General features: G+C 36.1%; 5 protein-coding genes and 1 non-coding gene across 11 annotated transcripts; 3 read left to right on the top strand and 3 right to left on the bottom strand.

The window, feature by feature from the left end:
* Positions 1–1,808: 1,808 nt before the first annotated feature.
* Positions 1,809–3,673, bottom strand: LOC140775670 (5-amino-6-(5-phospho-D-ribitylamino)uracil phosphatase, chloroplastic). Of its 3 annotated transcripts, none has more exons than XM_073119061.1 (2): positions 3,532–3,673; positions 1,809–3,277 (listed from the first exon to the last, which is right to left on the bottom strand). In XM_073119061.1, exon 2 carries the CDS (start codon positions 3,143–3,145, stop codon positions 1,994–1,996), a length of 1,152 nt encoding a protein of 383 aa, XP_072975162.1. In that variant the 5' UTR covers positions 3,146–3,277; positions 3,532–3,673; the 3' UTR covers positions 1,809–1,993. The 3 variants fall into 3 exon arrangements, with proteins under 3 accessions (XP_072975162.1, XP_072975180.1, XP_072975170.1); XM_073119079.1 differs by having other exon boundaries at positions 3,548–3,638; XM_073119069.1 differs by having other exon boundaries at positions 3,413–3,549.
* Positions 3,674–6,982: 3,309 nt separating this feature from the next.
* Positions 6,983–8,766, top strand: LOC140774403 (uncharacterized). The gene is made up of 2 exons (XM_073117394.1): positions 6,983–7,152; positions 8,518–8,766. The coding sequence occupies exons 1-2, from the start codon at positions 7,033–7,035 to the stop codon at positions 8,611–8,613; spliced, it is 216 nt and encodes a 71-aa protein (XP_072973495.1). The 5' UTR covers positions 6,983–7,032; the 3' UTR covers positions 8,614–8,766.
* Positions 8,767–8,970: 204 nt separating this feature from the next.
* Positions 8,971–9,042, bottom strand: TRNAC-GCA (transfer RNA cysteine (anticodon GCA)). Its single transcript has one exon. It is a non-coding gene; the product is annotated as a tRNA-Cys (tRNA).
* A 377-nt stretch (positions 9,043–9,419) lies between these two features.
* On the bottom strand, positions 9,420–14,906 carry LOC140775010 (probable serine/threonine-protein kinase BSK3). 4 transcript variants are annotated; one of them, XM_073118239.1, is made up of 13 exons: positions 14,762–14,905; positions 14,468–14,613; positions 14,240–14,392; positions 13,940–14,158; positions 13,551–13,686; positions 13,244–13,377; positions 13,048–13,153; positions 12,584–12,669; positions 12,153–12,341; positions 11,851–12,015; positions 10,958–11,071; positions 10,005–10,298; positions 9,422–9,885 (listed from the first exon to the last, which is right to left on the bottom strand). In XM_073118239.1, the coding sequence occupies exons 1-12, from the start codon at positions 14,883–14,885 to the stop codon at positions 10,053–10,055; spliced, it is 1,818 nt and encodes a 605-aa protein (XP_072974340.1). In that variant the 5' UTR covers positions 14,886–14,905; the 3' UTR covers positions 9,422–9,885; positions 10,005–10,052. The 4 variants fall into 4 exon arrangements, with proteins under 4 accessions (XP_072974333.1, XP_072974340.1, XP_072974347.1 ...); XM_073118232.1 differs by having other exon boundaries at positions 9,420–10,298; positions 14,762–14,906; XM_073118246.1 differs by lacking the exon at positions 14,762–14,905 and having other exon boundaries at positions 9,426–10,298; positions 13,940–14,160; positions 14,468–14,626.
* Positions 14,907–16,603: 1,697 nt separating this feature from the next.
* Positions 16,604–17,818, top strand: LOC140775445 (uncharacterized). The gene is made up of 3 exons (XM_073118740.1): positions 16,604–16,924; positions 17,010–17,345; positions 17,463–17,818. The coding sequence occupies exons 1-3, from the start codon at positions 16,861–16,863 to the stop codon at positions 17,576–17,578; spliced, it is 516 nt and encodes a 171-aa protein (XP_072974841.1). The 5' UTR covers positions 16,604–16,860; the 3' UTR covers positions 17,579–17,818.
* A 1,752-nt stretch (positions 17,819–19,570) lies between these two features.
* Positions 19,571–20,807, top strand: LOC140769954 (uncharacterized). The gene is made up of 3 exons (XM_073110880.1): positions 19,571–19,685; positions 19,807–19,868; positions 20,369–20,807. The coding sequence occupies exons 1-3, from the start codon at positions 19,628–19,630 to the stop codon at positions 20,492–20,494; spliced, it is 246 nt and encodes an 81-aa protein (XP_072966981.1). The 5' UTR covers positions 19,571–19,627; the 3' UTR covers positions 20,495–20,807.
* Positions 20,808–21,764: the final 957 nt, after the last annotated feature.

Here is a 21,764-nt window from a genome sequence, read left to right as displayed (position 1 = left end):
CGGTGGAGGAGAGCCGAGCTCGACGAGGGAGGGCCGGAGGAGGGAGGGCGTTGATGGCGATGATGGATTTTAGATGGAGGCGTCGAGCGGTGATGGCGATGTGGATCAAGGAGATTTAGGGGAGATGGTGAGTAGATGAGAGATAGAGGGTAGGGTTTAGTTGGGTATTTATTAAGCGGGTAAACGGATATCCGTTATCCGAATCTATATCTGATAAAATCAACTATACCCGTATCTGGATCCGGATTTTTTTTTTCTAAAAGGCTATTCGTATCCAGATCCGGATCCGAACATTTTTATAAATAGCTATCCGTATCCGGATCGGATAGCGGATCAGATCGAACTTAATTTGACCCGTTTTCACCCCTAGTTACATATGAAAGAATAGATTTTAAAATGCAACTTGAATCTGAAAATAATATTGGTCAAGCAGAGGATTTTCTTTGTATTTTTTTATCTTTTTTCAAACAAATACTAAATATGAATAAAAAATTATATTTTTATTAATCAGAAATTTCATATTAGGGCAAGAATCTCTTCTAAGATATATTAAATAGAAATTATTATCTCAGAAAACGAGTTATTAAATTGTCTAGCTGACGTGGTCCTTACATGACAATAATTATAGTAATTTAAAAAGTAGTTTAGAAACAATAGCATTATTAAAAATAAAAATTGATCAGAAATAGTAGATTGTTAGAGCTTTGAAAGTATCCTAATCTGACTCAGTAACTAAACATTCTTTTATCTTTTTTTTTATATCTAATCAAGTTTACCCTTCAAAAAAATCAAGAGTAAAAAATAAGATTAATTAATCGAGTTTGAAACTAATCTTCTTTTCTCTTTTGCCCTGCAGGTTATTAGTTACTAGTTACCTGCACAGTGAGTGTAAGTAATGATGCTTGAGAATGCAAATGGAAGCATCGCATGTATCTATTATGAAAAAGAGAACAGCTCAAAAACAACAAATTAAAATGCTTGCTCATGGATCAATCACTCAATAATACCTGCATTCATTCATGAAATCATCCAGAGGTGCTATCATTTACGTTGCCATGAGATCAATGCTGCTGAGAAGTTTACAAATAATTGAGATCTACCATATGGCTCATAATGTGCATCCTATGGTCTCTGTTTATGTGAAGTGCAGCAAATAAGAATTAAACGACATGCTCCTTGATCAATTTCTTGTCACAGCTGACAATAGAACCAATATAAATATGATAATCTCCTTTCTACTTATAAAGCATATATTATATGCAAGTCTGATCTTGAACAGACCCAAATAAAATGAAGTTCCTGAGAATGAAAGTTTGCGAAGTTGAACCAGAAAATGTTTAACCTATTTATGTGAAGAACTAGATAGCTCCAGCCATGCATGCAATAAAAGCTATACTTGTAACTTAAATAAGAAATCTAAGCAAGCTTTCCTGTGTCAGTATTAATATAATTCTACGCAGCATGTCAATGACCAGCTCAGGTGGCTATTCTATTATGTTTTGAGGCACAACAAGAAGTAATCTCACACGAAAACAAACATATATAATAAGTACTGGAAAGGGAAATGAAGCATCAGAACATGCCACAATAAGAACAATAAGATACATGATGATGCACAAATTCCTGGAGAACATCTTTGTTTCAGAGATTTAGCATGGTTACATTCAAGTATTCAAGTACTTAACCCAGTAAATATTCTGTTTTAAGAGCTATCAACCCGGAATAAAAGAGAAGATATGCACTGTTCTGATGTTAGAAAAGAAATATAGAGAGAGCACAAGAATTTGGACATATCAGGAAGCCTAATGTAGATCATCAACTTGTAATCAATTCGTATATCCTTATTTTATTCAATATATACAATGTCTAAATGGGGCATATATTTGAGAATGAATTTACAGTCTAAAAGAGTAAGCCCCAATTTCCTGCTTACCATGATGAGATCACAATTAAGCACTGGATCACAGAAATAATACACTGTACATGCTACTTGTCACCAGAAGAAATCATCAACACCTACTGCTGAAGATGGAGGCTGGTCTTCTTCCTCCATCTCCAGTTCTGGTTCTCCAGATTTAAACTCTGGAGAGTCAATATCGGCGAGGTTCTTCAAGTCAACCACAGAGAGCTCATCGAGACGCCTCACCACAAGATCTGCAGCATTAAGCTCATAAACTGGGTGCTTGCTCGCAACAGCTACACACTTCATATAAGCATCATGTGCAGCCTCCACTGTCGAATTAGAGTTCCCAAACACGATGCACCTCTCCGGAATAAAATTTAGGAGCTGTGCTGCATATGCAAACATCTCCGGATCAGGCTTCCCTCTATATACATCTTCTGCCGATACAATCACATCGAAGAAGCTTTTCACACCAACAGCCTCAATTCCTTCTTGGAGAATTTTTCTCGATCGTGTTGATGCTACCGCAATGGGGATCTTGTGATTCATAAGAGTGCTCATTAATTCCTGAGACCCAGACCTTATCTGATAGAACGCGCTGCCCTGAAGATTCTTGTGTATCTCCTCCTTACGAGAGGCTAATCTACGGAGCTCCGAGGGGTCTCTTGACCAGCAAAGAACCTCTGAGATGGCTTGCTCGTTCTTCATTCCTTCAATTCTCTTCAAGACAAAGGCTGGAGGAGGTGATTTTCCCTCTTCTTCGGACAACACCAACCATGATTGCCTTTCCAATTTAGGGTCATCTTCAACGATCACTCCCTCCCATTCAAAGATCACGGCCAACCACCCGCAACCCATCCGCTCTTGCCGAAGCAAGGGGTTGTGGAGATTCGGCTTATCGGCCTTGTTAGAAGGTGGCCATGACCCACTACGACTTGAGCCAGTATCAATTGTGTAGTCAAGATCACGAGGTATTCCTCTATAGTCCCTGGGAGGGTGTGCCTCCTTCGTCAGCTCCATGGCTAATGACTTGATGGTAGAATCTGCGAGACGAAAAGATCGCTGCTTGGGGATTACTCTTGATGTAGGACGGCTAATCAACCGCTGGACGGCGAATTCTCTGACAAGGAGGCGGCATGGCATCAATCTGTGCTTGCGAGGGGAATCTCTGTAGCTAATCTTTTGGTAGAGCAGGTGGTGGGCAATAGGAGATGTGCTCGCACCGATAGAATCAGCCATCATTATGAGTCCCCCAAACCAAACTAAAATTTACCGAAAAAATGACACTTTTACACAGATCCAACTTTAGTAATCTATAAGCTCAAAACGCGTTCTTTGATCAATTTGGGCTTCTCCTTCTTCGACGCTACAAAACTATCAAAAAGGCACGGAATTAAAACAAAAAGGCATAAAAATCAAATCTTTATCCATTACAGCAAGACCGACCACCCCCCCAAAAATAAAATCAAGCAAAAAAGCCAATTCAAACCAAAATCGAGCCAAACCCACCTCAAAAATCGCAAACAACCATCTAATCGAGAGGGCCCAAGTCGAGATTTCTGGTTATTTATAACAAAAACTCGTCCTTTTAAAAATCTTCGAGGGGGAGAAAAGGATAAGAACGGAACCTGGGGAGAATCTAACCATCGAAGAAGCAAGCAATGCGCGGTCAAAAGCGTAGCGGCGTTGCCACGAAACCGACTCGGAGAGAGAGGGAGAGAGAGGGGGTGGTTTCTTCTTGAAGCTGCCTTCCTTTCTCGTCCTCGCGTTACACTTTTATTTCCTCTTGGTCCTCGCGGATTGGAATAGGCGACACGTGTCGCGCGATGCCGAGGCGGTATCGGATCGGAGGGTTGAGATCGCATCCTGGGAATTGTGAGGAGGAGCCTGCCGGTCGAGACTTTCGTCTATCTATCTTTGGAAACGACTTTGCGCTCGAACATGATGTTATTTCCTACTATGCCATTTAACTGCTGCCGGATAATAGTACAACACGGTTCTTTTTGCATATAGCTACCTATATTTAGCTTTATTAAGAATTGTTTTTATATATGGTATTTATGAACACTCTACAAATAAAATACTGCATCAATTTTTCAGCCGTCAAAAAGGATGATGCCACGTCTCACAATTTATGAAATATTTACAAAAATATTTACGAAAAAACTTTATTTTAGAGCTAATTAAATAAAATCAAAGGTTAATTTCCCTTTCACCCCGAACTATCATCATTTTTAATAATAACTCCTTAAAAACTTTTTTTAGGTACACACTAACTCCACGATGCTATTGACAGAAATAGTATGACAGAAAAGATACGTGACTTAGCTAATATTAAATATATTTTTTAAAATTCTTTCCCAATATTAGAAAGAGAGAAGAAAGGTCCCAAGCGTTCACTATTAGTTGTTAATTTATCCTTCCATCATCTCAAGCCCCTAACTTTTTCTCTATTTTTGAAATGAGTAACTTAAGTAACTTGAATCCCAAGGAGAAGAAGGACGAAATAAAGATTTGGAAAGCCATAGGCTTTCTTTTATTTTGGGTTGTCTCCTTTAGTTGAAAGTCTTTAAAGTCTATAAGATTGATATGAGTAGATGTCATTGGGTTAACTTTCACTTAAATATCTAAAAAGAGGGAAAGCAGGTCTATACAATGCTACAGCTTGAAGAATAAAATGGAAGTTATTTTAATGGAGGCCGAAGGTTGGAAATTTTAGAGAAGAGGTCGAATGCTGCAAAAATTTGAAGAAGATGATAAGATCTAAAAGTATTTTCTGCACATACATATTAAGGTATTATTGTTATTATATTGTTGTTACGTGAACAACTTATGAACCTTAACGGAAGAAGTTAAGTGAGGTATTTCTAATAATTCAGGAGTTCATTGTGTATCAAAAAATATTAATAGGTCATTATGAAAAATATTGATAATTCTAAAGGTGAAAAGAGAATTAATACTAAACTTAAATCATTAAAAGTAGCCAATTAGTTAAGTAGTAATTAACACCAATGACCGGTAGTTGTTGCATTTTTTATTTGCAACTAGGTTTCTTACGGCCCTAAAGCAACTTAGAAAATGGATAAACTGTTTTAGATTTTCTTAATAACATTCTAAAAAATGTTATGTATGAATAAGATGTTATAAGCGAAAAATTTAGAACAATTAATTTTACATTCTTTACATATATAAAGAAAAAATGCCAAACAACTAGCACAAGTGATCGTACTTCTCTCTCTAATTAAAAAGAAATTATGAGTTCATCATGCTCTAATCCAATCATTCAACCCAATCATCCGAGAGAATGATTTTTCCCCTAAATTAAAATCCATTATGAGTTGGGATTTGCCTAGCTGCAATTTGGAAGAATCATGTGGTGGAGTAGAGAAATATCCAATATATATATAATTATATATATAAGATATTATTAGGTTTCAAGTCTAGTTGCTCAAATCTTGACCACAAAGATATGAGAGTCGTAGCAGACGAGTGTTCGTCTGTTTGACCACAGAAGCCACCTTCCAAGGGTAAAAACGTCATTGCACATATCATCTCACTTTGTCCGTGTCCGGCAGAGATGGAATCTAACTCGTCACAACTGGGAAAGTTGAGAGAACTCAAGTGGCTCCCAGTTGCAGCTCAGTCTCAGTCTCATTTCATCTTTTCTCTTCAAATGTCGCAATTAATTCAAGTGTGGTGTGAGTGATTTTGATTCGTGGGCATCCCATGATTTCATGCTTAATAAATACAAATCCAAGGTGGTTCTAGGATTATGTGCACAATTATTAAATGTTTCATAATATTTCATAACCTTTTCGATGATTAAAGAGATCATATGTTTAACTCCAATCTTAAATAATATTATAGAGAAGTTATTTGGTGGTTTAGTGGCTTGGTTCGATTTGGTTAATGGTTTTACAATGCGGTTAATTTGAAGGAACAGTTCTACAGCACGATGACTTAAAATAAATCTCAACGGTATTTACTGAAAAAAGAAAAATTAAGAATAAGATAAATGAAAGGCGGAAGTTGAACCTTCTTTTTTCTCATTTCTGAAGTTTACTTTTAATTCTAGAGTATCCAACTCAATGTTTCAGTATAGAATATGTATCGTGAGTTTACTCCATTTATTTAGTCCATTACCCTTAGATTGGCAAATCTGACCCAATTAAGTGGGAATATTAGCAAATCTGGCCCAGGAAATTTATTGGGCCTGGTCCGTCGTGAAAAATATAGGGATTTTCCTCATTTCGCACCCTACGTTGTATATTTATTTCAATTTTACATCCAATACTTTTGCTATTTTTAATTCGACCCTTGGACTTTTAATAAGAGAATATTTTTATTCAACACCCTGTATTTTTTAATCTATTTTACGCTAAATATTTAAATATTTGTAAATTGAGTTATACATTTATTTATTAAATATGTCATAGTTAAATTTAATTAATATAAGTTAATTATACTAAAATAATTATCAAAATATCCTTACTTAAGTTAACTAAAGTGAGTCTACTCCAACTCAAACTCGATTTAAAATTAATTTTGAATCTATTTGAAATTTAGGTTCGACTCAACTCAAATTGAGCTAAGCACGAGCCTAAGCCTGAGTCCAAATCTAAACTAGGTTATTTTTAAGTTAAGTAGAAACCTATTATTCAAAGTCGAGCCGAAAAGAGTTCAAGCCGGGAAGCCTTAAAATGAGCCTAAAAGGAGAAGGAAGTAACTACATTTTAGTCTAATTTGCGATCTTTATCTAAAGCCGTTGTTTTATAGACATTTTTAATAAAAATATAGGACTTAATTTTGTTATTTATTTAAAATAAAAGATTTAAATCATAAAAAGGCTAAAAGGCAGGGTTATAAATGCAAATTTATCTTTATTCAAATGCCCGATAACACCCTAAACCACAGACTATCTTTACATTAGTTGTCAAGTGAATTTCAAAAACCACCCCAGAAGGTGTTACCCGTGATTTGATAGAAAGGGCGGGTCGAATAACAATAGTGAAAAGATAGGGTGTAAAACGCAATAAACACGTCATACACTAATACAGGGTGTGAAATGAAAACGTCCCTTTTAAAGTCGCACCAACGGCGCGAGGGAGGAGCGACCAAGACGAGAGGAGATGCCGGTGGATCGGAAGACCGACAAGCTGATCCGGCGGACTACCATGGTGGCCACCGCAACCGCCGCCTACTTCCTCCTCACTGCCGACTACGGCCCACAGCCCAACGTCCTCGATCCTGTGAGCTCTCTGCCTCTTACCCTTCATTTCCTCCCCTCTTCTAGATATTTTCACTCTCTAATTTTTGGAATTGTTGCTGGTATTCTTGCACTTTACTAGTCCGATACGTGTGGATGTCTTGTTTCTAGTTGATGGTTGTGCTTTTTAGTTTGTGTTAATTTCATATTGTAGCAAAACCCTAAACCCTAAATCGATCAAAAGAATTATTTATTTTTTCCTTTAATTTTTCCAGTAGAATTAGTAAGTCTGTTTTATTTCTAAGAAACCTGGAAACTAATTCGTGATAATGTTTTGAGAAATAAGTAAATTTTGTTGAAGAAAGAAGATTCAAGGTAGGGTTTCTGGATTGGATGATGGGTATCATCTTCTTAATCATCTGCGGGGAATGACTTTGGCCACTGAATGATGTATGAAATTTAAGTCTAGAATTGGATGCTACCATCAAGGAGGATCTTAGAAATATTAAGTTATAGTAGGTTATATCTAATTAATTCAAGAAGAAGGAGAATTGGAGGTGCAAAAATAGAGTAAATGAAAGCATAAAGATAAGTACTTAAATTTCACAAATGTATAAAAAAAAATGCTAGGAAGCGAAACAAAAGGAACCTTCAAAAGAAATATTGAAGTCTCTATACATGGACATGCTATTCTTTTAGAAAGAGATTGTAGTTGAAAACTGACAGTTTTCAGTAGTCTTATGCATCTTGCTCCTATCTAGGGCTTTTAAATTGCATTGTTTGCGCATGTGAATCCATAGACAGCACTTCAGACAATTACACTATTTGCATGGAATGCACTGGCATCATCTGGTTTTATTTCCTTATGCTGAAAGCTATGTAATCTTCAGGGAAATGCACTGACTTAATCTATTTCATTTCCCTATAATGAAAGTCAATTTGCCAGGTGTTATCAACAACAATTCCTCGACATTTCTTCGTGTATTTTACTCACTATCTCTGAATTTTAGTTGGAAGCCAGCTTATTTTTGCAGTGTTCTTCCTCCCATAATTTATAGTCAGACACTAATGTTAGTTTGGTTTTCAAATTCAACTATATAATCTTCAGAGAAAGCTATATAATCTTCAGGGAAATGCACTGACCTAATCTATTTCATTTCCCTATAATGAAAGCTCTCAATTTGTGAGGTGTTATCGACGACAATTCCTCGACATTTCTTTGTGCATCTTAATCACACTCTCTGAACTTTTAGTCGGAGGCCAGTTTATTTATGCGGTGTTTTTCCACCCATAATTTATAGTCAGACACTAATGTACTAGTTTGGCTTCCAAATTCAACTAATTTGGAGAACTTTCCACTTTGCTCTTCTAAATTTTGTGTGCTTATCACATTAAGGTTTCATTTCAGATCAAGAAAGCTATAGAATCTGCAAAAGTCTCCTTGAAGAGCTCTTTCTTCGGTTCGGATGAGGAAGTTGGTAAAGACGAGAAGGAGAGATCCTAGTTCATGTAGGAAGTTTCTTTTGTACTGTTTGTAACTTTTGACATGCTTGTAGAAAGAATAAACATTCTGCATCAGTATGTAAATGACTTTGTGGCAATATGATGCATGCTTCTGTTGTCTCAAGAGTGCAACTAATTATTTTATCAAAAATTTTCTTTTGTTGGAATGTTGATCATCTAATAGCTACTAGAGCGAAGAAATTAATGATTTAGTGCTAGTTAATGGAAAGAAATTACAAAAAGTTGGGTAAAGGAAAAATGATGGTCTAATTAGGAGCAATTAAAATAGCAACAAATTGACAACAGGAAAAAGGTTTTGAGTAGATCTTAGTTATCAGCCGAGGCAATTAAAAAGAGAAGGGCCCAACCGGGTTCGAACCGGTGACCTCTTGATCTGCAGTCAAATGCTCTACCACTGAGCTATGGACCCGTCATATGTATTTAGGATAGAAATTTTAATAAATAAGTAAAATAACACAGAAGCTTTTAGATTATATACTAATTTTTAAATTTATAATATGCATTCAAAATGTGTATCGACTGGTCTACTATCCAAAAGAAAAGGATTGTATCAGCTATGAAAATAGTAGACACTCACTTTTATATACTAAATCAAAAAATTAAATTTAATTGCAAATTAATAAATATTCCTGGCAGGTCATCTAATACTAAATAGGTTATACCAAAAAGAAAAGGAACAAGTAAAACATAAACTTTCTGCTAGATAAAAGTTTCAGATAGCAAACATTGTTAATATATCCAGGTTTGACGTGCTCCTTATCATTTCAAAGCATTTCCAAGTGTTACCTCAGTATTATCAAAGAGACACAAACAACTTGAATTTCACAGCCATTTCCAGAGAATACTTATTATTCTTGACTTGTCCAAGAAATATGCCCTTTAAGTCGAGTTTCTAGGAAAAATCCAAAAGGATGAAATAAAAACATGACAAATTAAACATTCCACTGCTGTACAAGATATACATCTCTACCAGCAATAGACATATTGCATCACATAATCACATGCCACTCTAAAAAACAACACTTGCTATCAAGGGGCAGAGAGGATGGAGATTTTTCTCATATTTCCTCGTAACATAGGCTTATTCATTTGGAATCTCCTTTGTAGCACTGCAGTCATTTCCTCCATATATACATGCAAAAATACATCTGGAGGGGTCTCACACAAATTATAAGGTTGTTAGACCTCTGAGCCGCTTGGCGAATGACCAAGACCTGCTTCAGTATCCAAAAGATTTTCTTCATGTATACACCTAAAAAGGAACAGGGAAATCCATAAGATGTATCAAAAAGTTGTGTATCACTGACTTCTCTTAAAGATTTAAGTGCCTTAAAATCTCCTTCACAACTTCGCTATTGTAGGGACATTGACCTAAAACTTTGGCACACATTTTACTGACCATAATTTGATTTGTCTGTTTTAAGGTCCCCCGTGCTTCTTTGTTTCGAAGGATGAACCATCTTTAAGTGCTTCTCGACCTTCATTTTCCATTCCAAGTGCAAAAAGGGCAGCAGCTTGAAGATAGAATGCCGTGGGCCATGTCGGAGATATGACTAGTGCCTGCACGGCATCATTGAGCGCTTGTTGGGGCATGTCGCTCATCAAGTATGACAAACAACGACGTGCAAAAATAGTTGGAGAAATCATAGTTCCAGCATCAATGAACTGCAAGTCAGAGGAGAGCATCAATATACAGGCCTTCATATTCTTTTCCACAAGCTGCCAAATAAGAAGCAAGGTTGACAACAAGACAGAGAGAGGCATAGCATATAAAAAAGATCCTGGAAGAATAACTTTATGGAAGTTTATGTATAAGGACCTTACTGGTTTTCTTCACTCCACCCTTACAGATGATGAGTAGTGCAGGTAAGACTCGTAACTCATATAGCATATTGTATCCACTCAATTACATTTCTAAATTTCATGAATTTTCTAGGGAAGGAAAATTCTGGTTTGCCAACACGATTTATGTCTGTTGATGTCATTCACATGATATTACAACTACCTAGTACATTCTAGAAGTTTAGGATCTTAGAATTATTAGAAAATATATAGTAACATCTAGAAGGAAAAAAAGGGGAATATCATTTGGGACAAACATATATGACATGCATAATATGATTCTGGGAAGCCAACATGTAAATGGCTTCCACCAACTCCCAGGTATATGCTAAATAATACACACAAAGTCTAGATATACCCAAACAATAGAAGTGTCTCTCTAAGTAAACACATGCATATTATGTTCATCGTAAGTAAGTTTCCAGAAGTACAAGCATCTTAAAAAGATCAAGGAAACAAACAGTAAGTAAACAAAAAGCAACCTGGGTGTAGCACTCTATTGCAGTATTTGCATCCTTGTGTCGAAATGCAGCATCACCCTTCTTCTTTGAGTTCAGTGTTTCTTGCATTTGATCTGTCCACATCTGAAATGAGAGCTGCAAAACAAGAAAGAAATATCAAATAATATATAAAGATCCCTAGAGTACACCAGTACAGTATCATCCAAGAACGATTAACTACATTGTAACAGAGGGGCAGAACATCAGGTAATGAATCATCAATCAGTGTGCTTCTCTCTCCCTCTCTATCACCCTTCATCTCCCATCTATCAGTGTGCTTCTCCAACCCACCTCTCCTTCTTGTATTAGGGCTGGTTCTCAATACCAGTATGCTACTGACATGAGATGTGCTGCCAGCATGTACAGTGATGAGTGGCACAAAATTCCTTGGTTCATTTTCTGATTACTCTATTTCATTCCCAAATCTCAAAAGTTTTAAATTTACAAGAGATAAATTAATGATTTGATATAATTGGTATCCAACTCTCAAAAAAAGAAAATATAAATGGAGGAAAAAAGTTCATTCTACTTGAAAAGAGTGCATATGCAATGGAAGTGGAATATATGGATCAAAAAACTCAGTGAGAGGGTCTCGAAATTGACACACTACATAATGTGGAAATGAAGGGAAATTTGAGGGGTGAAAGAAGAGGAAGAATTGTACAACTATGGACTCTAAAAGCATTCTATATCTTTTATTGCAATTTAAACACCATAAGAGATTATCAAATTAAAGTACCATATCTTGTTACTGGCTAACATTATACAATATTGTGCACATTACATATAAGAAGATGAAGATCGCGACGACTATTTAAGAGGCTATATCTGCTATTAAAAATAAAACCAACAAACCACCCACACCATGCACAAACCTCATTTGTTGTTCCTTCATCATCCTTATAACCAATCTTATCTAAAATTTCATGTATTGCTGTCAAATCCTTTCTGGAACAAGCTTCAGCAAGGGGAGAAAGAGATAGAGACTCCAAAGAAGAAGTACCACCGGGGGGCATATCCATCAAAGCATAGGAAGGAACCTGCACATGCTACCATGTTATCGTGTATCCAATTCAAGATAAAAACAACATTATCAAGCTTTGATACTCTAGCTCAACTTCATCTAGACTAAAACAAAAAAGTACGAGGTAAAGACAGAGAAAATGGATAAACTAACATTAAGGTCCCTTTGAAGTGGAGTCAAAGCATTCACCAGCGACCTTACATTAGGTCGCTCTCTTTGCTCATACTGCAAACATCTTGAAGCTAAACGGACTACTTCTGTTCCATCCTCATCTGAAAATTGTCCTTCCAAACAGGAATCAGTCAGCATATTGAAATTACGATCTCGTATCAAGTCAAGGGCCTGCACAGAAATTTTGAAGCAAATCACATACAGCAACAGATTGAGACAAGAACATAATTGCACGAAAGATACATTTTAGGTGCATCTGTATTCTTCAGAGAATAGATGACATCCAGATTGCAATTTTTAGAAATGCCAAGCTGCTATCTTGTAAATATATAAGATAAAGAAAGACTTTATGACGACTCCAACAGTAAATATACTTCATTTATATACAAAAGCGAATAGAAAATGGAACTTACATGACTAGGGGGAATGTGCTTTCCACTAAGAACGTCTAGCAACAAAGTACCAAAGCTGTATATGACACTTTCAGGTGTAACTCTTCCTGCAGAACAAGTGAGAAGAAATGGAAACAGATAATCATTCACTCTACCTGGGCACATATTAACTCTTTACTCTTGAATTAAAAATACAACTACAAAAAGGCATAGTTCATCATCTTGCACTTAGTGCAAGGTATGTAATGTTAACAGAAAAGATATAAAAAATCTCATGTCTTTTAGTCAATAATTGTTTAAAGGTTTATTAACTGTTTTGACAAAGTATGACTGCCTCGAATATAAAAATCGGTATAACATGATAATGAAATACAGTCTAGATTCTACAAAGCTCACAAGAAAGGCAACTAAGAGAATACTGGTACATTCAGATAATCCACATGCTCTCTCACAGTAGAAAATTGCAAATCTCAAGAGATACCAACCAGTCCTCATATATTCAGGTGGGGTAAATGCCAAATTTGTGCTATAACTTTTGCCATCATGACTGTTCTTCATGAGGCCAAAACATGAAAGCCTAGGATTACAATCCTGCAAAGCAACACCCCAAACTAATACAAGTTAGTGAGTTACAAATGCACAATGATGTTTGCATAACTTGGCAATTGGCATCTCACTTACATCATCAAATAGAACTCTATAAGCATTAAGATCATGATAGAGGGCACGCCCCTTGCTAGTGCAGTATTCTAAGGCCTCGGCAAGATGGAGTACCACCCTTAATCTCATAGGCCATTTCATCGGTTGTGCTTCCCCTGTAAAATGAAGCAGATTAAGAGAAATTGGTGAAGCATGATTTTCATTTCGAAAATATCTATTGATTTCATCATTAATCAAAGAAAAAACCTACAGACTGCATAATTATTTATGGATAAGCATGAAAGAAATAGCACAGGTGGTATGGCAGCACTACCAGCCTGTGACTTACAATGAAAAAGGTGCTTTGCAAGAGTGTCATTGGACATGTATTCTGCCACAAGCAGCCTCTCTTCACCTTCATAGCAACAACCAAGCAAATTTGCCAATCTATTGTTCCGAAGCTGACCGACAATTTTTGCCTCTTCCTAAAGTAAAAGAGTAAGCCAATGACAGTGGTGACATTGCAAAGTGCAAAGAAAAAAATACTAGACTAAATACATGCAATCATCTACTATGTATCTATCCCATATCGAGCTAGAGACAATTATAGAGGGTTGCTATCACACTACAAGCATTCCTAATTTAAAGAAAGCAATGCAGCATCTCCAATAAAGCCCTCCCTAGCATGAATGGCAAAGATTTAAAGGAAGAACTAATTAGCAATCTATAACAAGATACCAAGAACTGCCGCGGATCCGGCCACGCACTCCTATTAAACCGCTTAATGGCGATCCTCCTCTGCGCATCCAATTTTCCCTTGTAAACCACATTGGGTGCTTTCTCCCCATGCTCCGAGACTATGTTCTCCACGGCGAAGCCCGAAGTAGCCAATCTGAGCTGCTCAAAGGTGAACTCTTGAAAGGGAGGCAGCTCATACCCCTCGCCCTTCTCCTCAACCTCTACAAGAACACACCACAATCAACACCCACAGCTTCCGAATAACGTAACTTTCCATAGATAGTAATTCGAAATGCTCACCAATCTCAGCAACTTCAGGTACCGTGTTCTTGAACTGCGATCCCCAACAGCAGCAGTGACAGGTGATCTTGGACCAGGACAACCGAGCACAGCAGCAGTGGTTACATGTGATCTTGGACACCCGAGCACCCATCCCGAATCCACTAAAGCAAGCTAAAAACTCCAATCTTTATCTAGAAGAGTTCGAATTTGAGTTCAATCAGAGAAGAGTAAGAAGATAGGAATTACCTGGCTCTGCTTGTAGAATCGAATCGGGGGTGCGAGGAAGGGATCGGGATCTAGGCTTCGAGCTGAGATATAATTTGGCAAAAAAGGAGAAACTTTTCTGGTGGAATTATTTGTATTTTTGTACCGACATGCCGTCCTTTCAAACCCTAGAATTATGGTAATACGATTAGTGGATAAATATTTTATTGCGTACTCGACTGCAATTAAACCCTGGGTCTCGTATTCCTACCGCCGTAGAATTTATTCATGAACAGTAGAAATTGATGGGGGGGGGGGGGGATGGGAATTTAAAACCTCGTAAGTCGTGGACAAAATGTCGCCGTCGTCGTCTTCGAGTCGTATTGCTTTCCCTCTCTTCCGCGCCGCAATTTAGATGTCGCGACGCTTCCTTCTCGCAGTTGGCCGCGGAATCCGCCATCGATCGCGACCGCCGGTTCCAAGATTTGGCCTCACTGAAGAGAGAGTAGCGTTCGCGGTCGTCTTCTTTCCTTCTGCACCTTTTTTGCTCTTTTCCTTCCTTCACAAAATCGCGTTCGTATTTCTAAAACCTCAGGGGGTTTTACGACAAAAGTAGGAGTTTGGAGATTTTGCAGTTTTGGTACTCCACGACTACGAGTGGATCCGTGAACTCTGATTTGATTCCGTCGTACCAACCAAAATGTTACAAAATTTTGCAAGTTGGGCACAAAAGACAGCCCCCCCCACCTTAATCATAGATCATCGCAGATAGCACATATAATAGGCTTCATTAACGCTTTTTAGAGTTTATTAAACTTTAAATCATATATATAATACTTTTAAAATAAATCCACGTGGACATCAAGACGGCTGCATGCTGACGTAAGAATAGTGAGTAATATCCAATAAAGTTTTTTTTAAAAAAAAAAATTAAATTCAAAACTTTTTAACCGTCCGAAACATTGAGAGATATATAATAGAAAGATGGAAATGAAATCCTCAGACAGACACTCGTTTACTTTTTACAGTTCCTTTTTTTTCCCTTTCTTTATTAGTTTTTGGTCCCTTTCCCAGTCTCTGTTTGCTTGCATGCCTGGCTGCAAATGTTTCCTATCATTTAATTCCCCCAGAGTCGTCCTGGCCAGACCCCATTCGCCATGGCAATGGGCACCGAAATACCAGCAAGCTTGGAGAAAAGGAATCCCCAACTGTGAGAGAAAGTGACTTCTCCATTATTATACATTTCATTGGTCCTGCTATCTCCACCCTTCACACGTTAAAATGGCAGGGTTACCCCCCTGCTAATCAATCACTGGATCTCGATGGGCAGACAAAGAAGGGCGTTTGGGTAATTGCACCTTGGGTCTGTTGGGCCCTCCCTGTTTCCAACCCATCTCACGTCCAAGGCGTGAAGCAAAGCAGCAACAGCAAACCTTCAGCTCTCTCTGTGGCTTTCACTCTCCTCCTTTGTCTTCTAACTTGGACTTTAACCCATTCCAGGTCTCCAATCCAACTCCATTATAAGAGAAGAGAAGAGTAGAGGAGAGTAGAGAAGAGAAGAAGAGAGAGTAGTAAGTTGGTGCATGTGTTCATCTTATGAAGATATATATAGAGGCAGCAGGTGGAGAATTCCAAAGGGATCGCATTGATCTCTCTAATCCCTATCTCTATCTCTATCTTTCTTCTTCTTTTAACAAAGTAGTAAGATGACCAATGCGATTCCTTTGAAATTTTCCATCTGTTGCCAACTCTGCAGATCCATTTTCCGGTATGCTTTTCTTTTCTTTTCTTTTCCTCTCTCCCTCTCTCTCTCTCTCTGGTATAAATAATATATTATTTTGATTTTATTCTATTCATTTTTAAGCATAAATTTGCATCTCTCTCTGACGGTGGATTATACATTTGATTGGTATATGTTTACTAGCTTCTTGGTCTTAATTGGCTTAATTTTATTTTTAATTCTGGTTATATGAGGCAGTGAACTAACCATCTTTTGATTACCTCAGAGAGAGGGAAAATATGAGAAAAATATCAAAATGGGCATCTCAGTTACCTTCTTCTCTATGCGTCAGAAAAGAATAAAAGGAAATAAGGAAAAAAATATATCATGAGGGATTAAATTATGAAAAGCTAAGCTTTTAGACAACTCAAGCAACTGACCATTTCTCCTATTCATTTTGGTCTCATAGGAGTTGGTCATAGAAATTGCCAGTTCTAATTTAAAACAAATAAAAATAAATAAAAGAAGAAAGTTAGAGAAGAAGTAATTTTTACCCACAGATGCCCAATAGGAAGACTTCTACCCAAACAAGCAAACCACTTCTTCTGAGGCTTATAAATACCCAAATTAATCTAATTATGCATTGCATCTCATCTTAATCTCTCCTCCTCCTCCCCTCTTTCTCTCTCTATATCTCTCAGCAGTTAAAAGAAGAATGGCCTCCAAATTCTTCTTATCTCTAGCTTTTGCATTCCTCGGTTTTGTGTCAAGAGCCTCAGGTAGCGTAATACATACAATAGTGTACATTGCCTAGCTATTTTGATAAATCTATACATGTTATTAAGTTTTGTATCAAAATTATAGGAGTAGGAGATATCGCATGCGAAAGGCTAGATGTCAGCACATGTGCATACGCAGTGTCGTCGTTAGGGTTGCGGTGTCTGCTCGAGAAGCAAGTCAAGAGGGCTGGGCTACAAGAGGTGTTGGTGTGCCAAACCTCGAGGATCGAGGCGGAGGGGATCAAGAACTATATCGAGTCCGATGCGTGCATAGAGGCTTGTCAACTTAACCGTTATGCTGTGGGGATATCCACAGACTCGCTGCTCGATGCCAAATTCATAAGAAAATTATGCTCCACGAAGTGCTACAATAGTTGCCCTAACATCGCTGATCTTTACTTCAATCTTGCTGCCGGCGAAGGTATACTAAACAAAAAGGTTACTCCAAAAATTTAAGTCGACAGAGAATGGAATATCAAATATTCTAAATATTACATATATATGCAATTATATAATTTATTTCTTAATTTTTCTATAGGTGTATATCTCCCAAATTTATGCGAAAACGAGGAGAAAGTTGCTCGGAGAGAGTTAGTCGTTACTTCTCCTGCTGAGTTCCAAGCTGCAAGCTCTCCGGCAGAGCCACCGATGTGATAAAAAAATGCGAAAAGAGCCCTATAAAATACCTAATATTAGTATGGTTTGCAGAATAACCTAGAAAAATATAAGGGTTTTCTAGGATTAATCTACTTTTTTTTTCATGTCCTTCAAATCTTGGCTTGGTCATTGAGGTTTGAATATAAATATTGCCAAGAAGTTTTATACATATCAACATGTATTTGTGAGTTTATACGTGAACTTATTTGTTTATTAATAAAAGTTGTTTTCGTTGTATATTTCTCTTTGTATTTAAATTTAAATTTAAGTTTTGTCAATGGTTCTGATGGCAACTATTGTATGGTTATAAAATGAGGATTATTGACCATAATTTGCTTCCTGGATCACATCTATATTATAGATGTACATGTTTACTGTAATATAATCAATTATATTTAAACAAAAAATATCTCATATTATTATTAATTCAGAATTGTGGGTTTCAAACAAGTTCCAATTCCATGGGATTGGAAAATATATCATTTCTTTTGATGTGATAAAAGAAAACAGGTATTATATACTTCCAAATATTTGAAGTATAAATTCCAAGTTATGGCTTAAAATTAGGGGTGAAAACGGATCACATACAGATTGATAATATTCAATCCATATCTAAATTTATATTTTTAGTTTAAATATAAATTCGGATACGAATATTGGACGGATAACAAAATTTAAAACCATATTCTAACAAAATAAATAAGAATAATTTTCGGATAAAGTATCAGATCTTAAATGGATATTGATTAAATTTAAAAGAATTATAACATCTTATTTAGATATAATTAACACAAAAATATTAAGAGTTTTATAACAAATAAATTTTTGTATGTCAAATATGTAAAATTAAAGAAATTAATATCTATAAATAATATATAACATATTATAAGTAACAATATTAATATTTACTATTTAAGTAAGCAAACTAAAAACTGTAAATTATTTTTTTTAAAAGTGAGTAAATGGATATCTGATAACCGTATCTCAATCCGAAAAATATATTTGACCCGTATCCGAATCCTGAATTTTTTTCAAAAACTCTATTCGGGTCAAATAAAGGATCGGATTAGAGTTAATTGAACCTGTTTTTACCCCTACATAGAAAAAGAGACTATCCATTTATATACTTTTATTTTAAGTACTCAGGGAAATTTACCAAAAAAGACCCTACATTTTGCCTTTGTTGCTATTCATGCCTGATCATATAAATATTTATAAGGGATAATTACACTCAGTCCCAATAAATTATTATTATTATTATTATTATTATTATTATTATTATTATTATTATTATTATTATATATATATTGATTTTTTTTATTCATATCTATACAAATCCCTAAGAAAAATATAACTATATAAACTATCTAAAGTAAGAATTTTTTAAGCAAGAGAATATGCAATAAAAGGAAAAAGGTTTCAGAATTATATGTGAAAAATGATGATAGTTCAAGAAGGCCGACGATAACAATCCCTATTTAAATTCAACCCATATATTTTGATTTTTATACACCTTAAAAGACCTAAGTTAATTTTAACTTAATAGAAACTTATGGAATAGATAATATTCCATTACTTCAGAATAGAAACTAAAATTTCAAAACAAAAAAAAAAATCTCATTTGACCTCAAAATTTGGTCTTAATTTTGTCTTAATCTTAAATAAAACTTATTAAAGGATATTGAGGATATTTTACATTATAGTTATTTTTAACTCATCTATTGATAAATATTTATTAAAAAAACTAACAACATAGTTTTTTGAGGTATTAAAAGTAAAATACATGGTGAAAGGATAAATATTCATAATTGGGTTTGAATGATAATAAAAGCAAAACATAGGTTGTTTCCTTCTCATCTTGTCATAAGCTGACCTAATTTAGCTTATCGGGTCGGATTTATTACACTGAACTATTCGGGACCAACCCGAAACCGCCTTTCGCACGGACCCGACTTTTTATAGTGGCAATTCCGTAATACAAGCGCGCCGCTGCTCTTTCTTCACCAAGGAGAGTTTAGGGTTTTGTTGGACAGGCGAAATCGAGAGATGTCGAAGAAGAATAATCTCGGGAAGAGAAGAAAGCAGCACGAATTCGACCTCAAAAGTGAGCGCCCGAACGGTCTTCTTTTGCCTGTCTAATTTGATTCCAGTTGTTTTTCCTTTCTTTTTTTAAAAAAATTTCGCTGATTTATTTGTAATTTTGGGCTCCTTTTGTGGAACAACAGGAGAAAAGGAGGAAAGGGAAAAGCTAGCGAAGAAATTGCATGCAAAGCAATCAAAGATGAAGGTAGTATATCGCTTCTCTTTTTTATGTACTAGGATCGGACTTCAATTAAGTTGTTTTTCTTTCTTTTATGTTGTGTATTCGTTTTCTTGATTTAGATTCATCTCATAGATCATGTTTATAACTAAAAGCACAGAAAGATGGAATTTTGTTGATTGGAAAGATTGAATGATGTATCATGTACTGCAAAATATGATATACTACAAATGCAAAATCTATTGTGCCTTCTTTTTTCTAATGTCTTGATATGCTCCTTTCTTGACATGCCAGACAGTGATATCAGATGCTGGTAGCATAATTGAACAGTCTCCCACTATTATTTTTTGCATTGCTTCCTTAGTTATTTGTCAAGAAGATTCCAGAATAATGAGACATTTTGTTTTCTTTATAATGTTTCCGCACATTGCATTCATGATATGTAACTTTGAAATTTTTGTGCGGTGAACCACTCATTCATAAGTTTGGTAATTTTGTCGTATTCTTTTTTTTTCCTCTTGATTCAGGTCGATAGTAGTGACAAGAAAGGCAAGAACAAAGGCAAATTTAAGGTTGGAAAAAAGAAGGTGAAGACTAAATTGTCAGCTTTGGCAAAGGCTAAGGCAGCACAAGCAATGGAGATTGATAAATAATCTCAGCTTACTGTAAAAAATGAGCATCGCTAATCGATCGATGACGGCTTGGATTGTGTAGCACTGATTTACTCTTTATATAGTGGTGCACATGCAGTGGAACTTCTCGCTATTTCCCAGCTTAATTTTAGGTACAATTATTACACTAGTGTCATAGTTGCAGTGACAACACTTAATTTAAACTGTTGCAGCAGTTTTGATCCTATTCTGTTGTTGGTTGGCAATGCTGCTTTGGTGTTTGGATAGTGGCTATGTGGCTCTCCTTTTAACTTGTGTCTATTGAAGTTTGGAATTTGTCCAGAGCTTGCAAAAATGCTATGACCTATATGGCCATTTTTCCTATAGTCCAGTCTCTCTAACCCTTTCCTCTTTGTGGTCTCTATAGTTGCAATTGACTTGATTTGTGATTTGGTCAGACTGAATTGTACATGGCTAACTTTTGCTTATTTAAATTATGTATAGAGGTCAGATATCCAAATTTGATCACTCTTAGTAACCATTTGCTAGAATTTTACATGTTCTCTTTGTAGAGCTTCAGTATCAGAGAAGGGCATCAATATGCCTCATCAACTTATTGATCGGGATGGCGTGTTAATAATTGTCAGTTGTATTGCAGCTTAACCTCATCTTTTTGATGTATGAAAAATCAAATGCTTCAAAGTCAAGTTCATTATCTCCTCTCATTTTGGTTTTGAAGTGTGTAGTTGAGGATTAGGGACCTGGTCCATGATCTGTTGCTCTCTTATCCTGTTTGTGAATAATTATCCACTTGGGGATCAAGTAGGAGCTGAGAAGGACCTCATGGTCCCTTGCAATGCTTCTTCTTCAAAGTCTGAATGGTTGAACCTGCAAGTCTGGTGATGGATGACATACAGAAGAGTGTGAGATTATTTTGATAGGTGCAGAATGCTTGATATGGATTACAGAGTTGCAAATTTGTGGACCCTTTTTTGCTTTAGGATAAGGAGTTCCTAGAAACCAATAGCTCAAGCAATTGCAGGCTAAGTCCATTTGGGCATGAAAGGAGTGGATTCCTATCCATTTGAGGTGCAGAATTATCTGGCAATTATTGTCAACTGACTTGGTTTCTTCATCAGGTTGGATGGTATTTCCTTTTCATGAGAAGCTGTATATTTTTGATTCTTTGCAGCAAGTTGGCTAAAAGGTCACTTGCCATTATTACCCCATAATTTTAAACTAATTTTTTTTAACTCGATAAATAAAATTATAGATTTCCACTAGGAATTACGTATTATTTTTAATGAATATT

Source organism: Typha angustifolia, chromosome 2 (assembly GCF_048772165.1).
Source record: "Typha angustifolia cultivar Huaian chromosome 2, ASM4877216v1, whole genome shotgun sequence".
In the NCBI taxonomy this organism is placed as follows: domain Eukaryota; kingdom Viridiplantae; phylum Streptophyta; class Magnoliopsida; order Poales; family Typhaceae; genus Typha; species Typha angustifolia.
The sequence above is the reverse complement of the archived record's forward strand: the minus strand, read 5'-3'. Positions and strand labels throughout refer to the sequence as shown.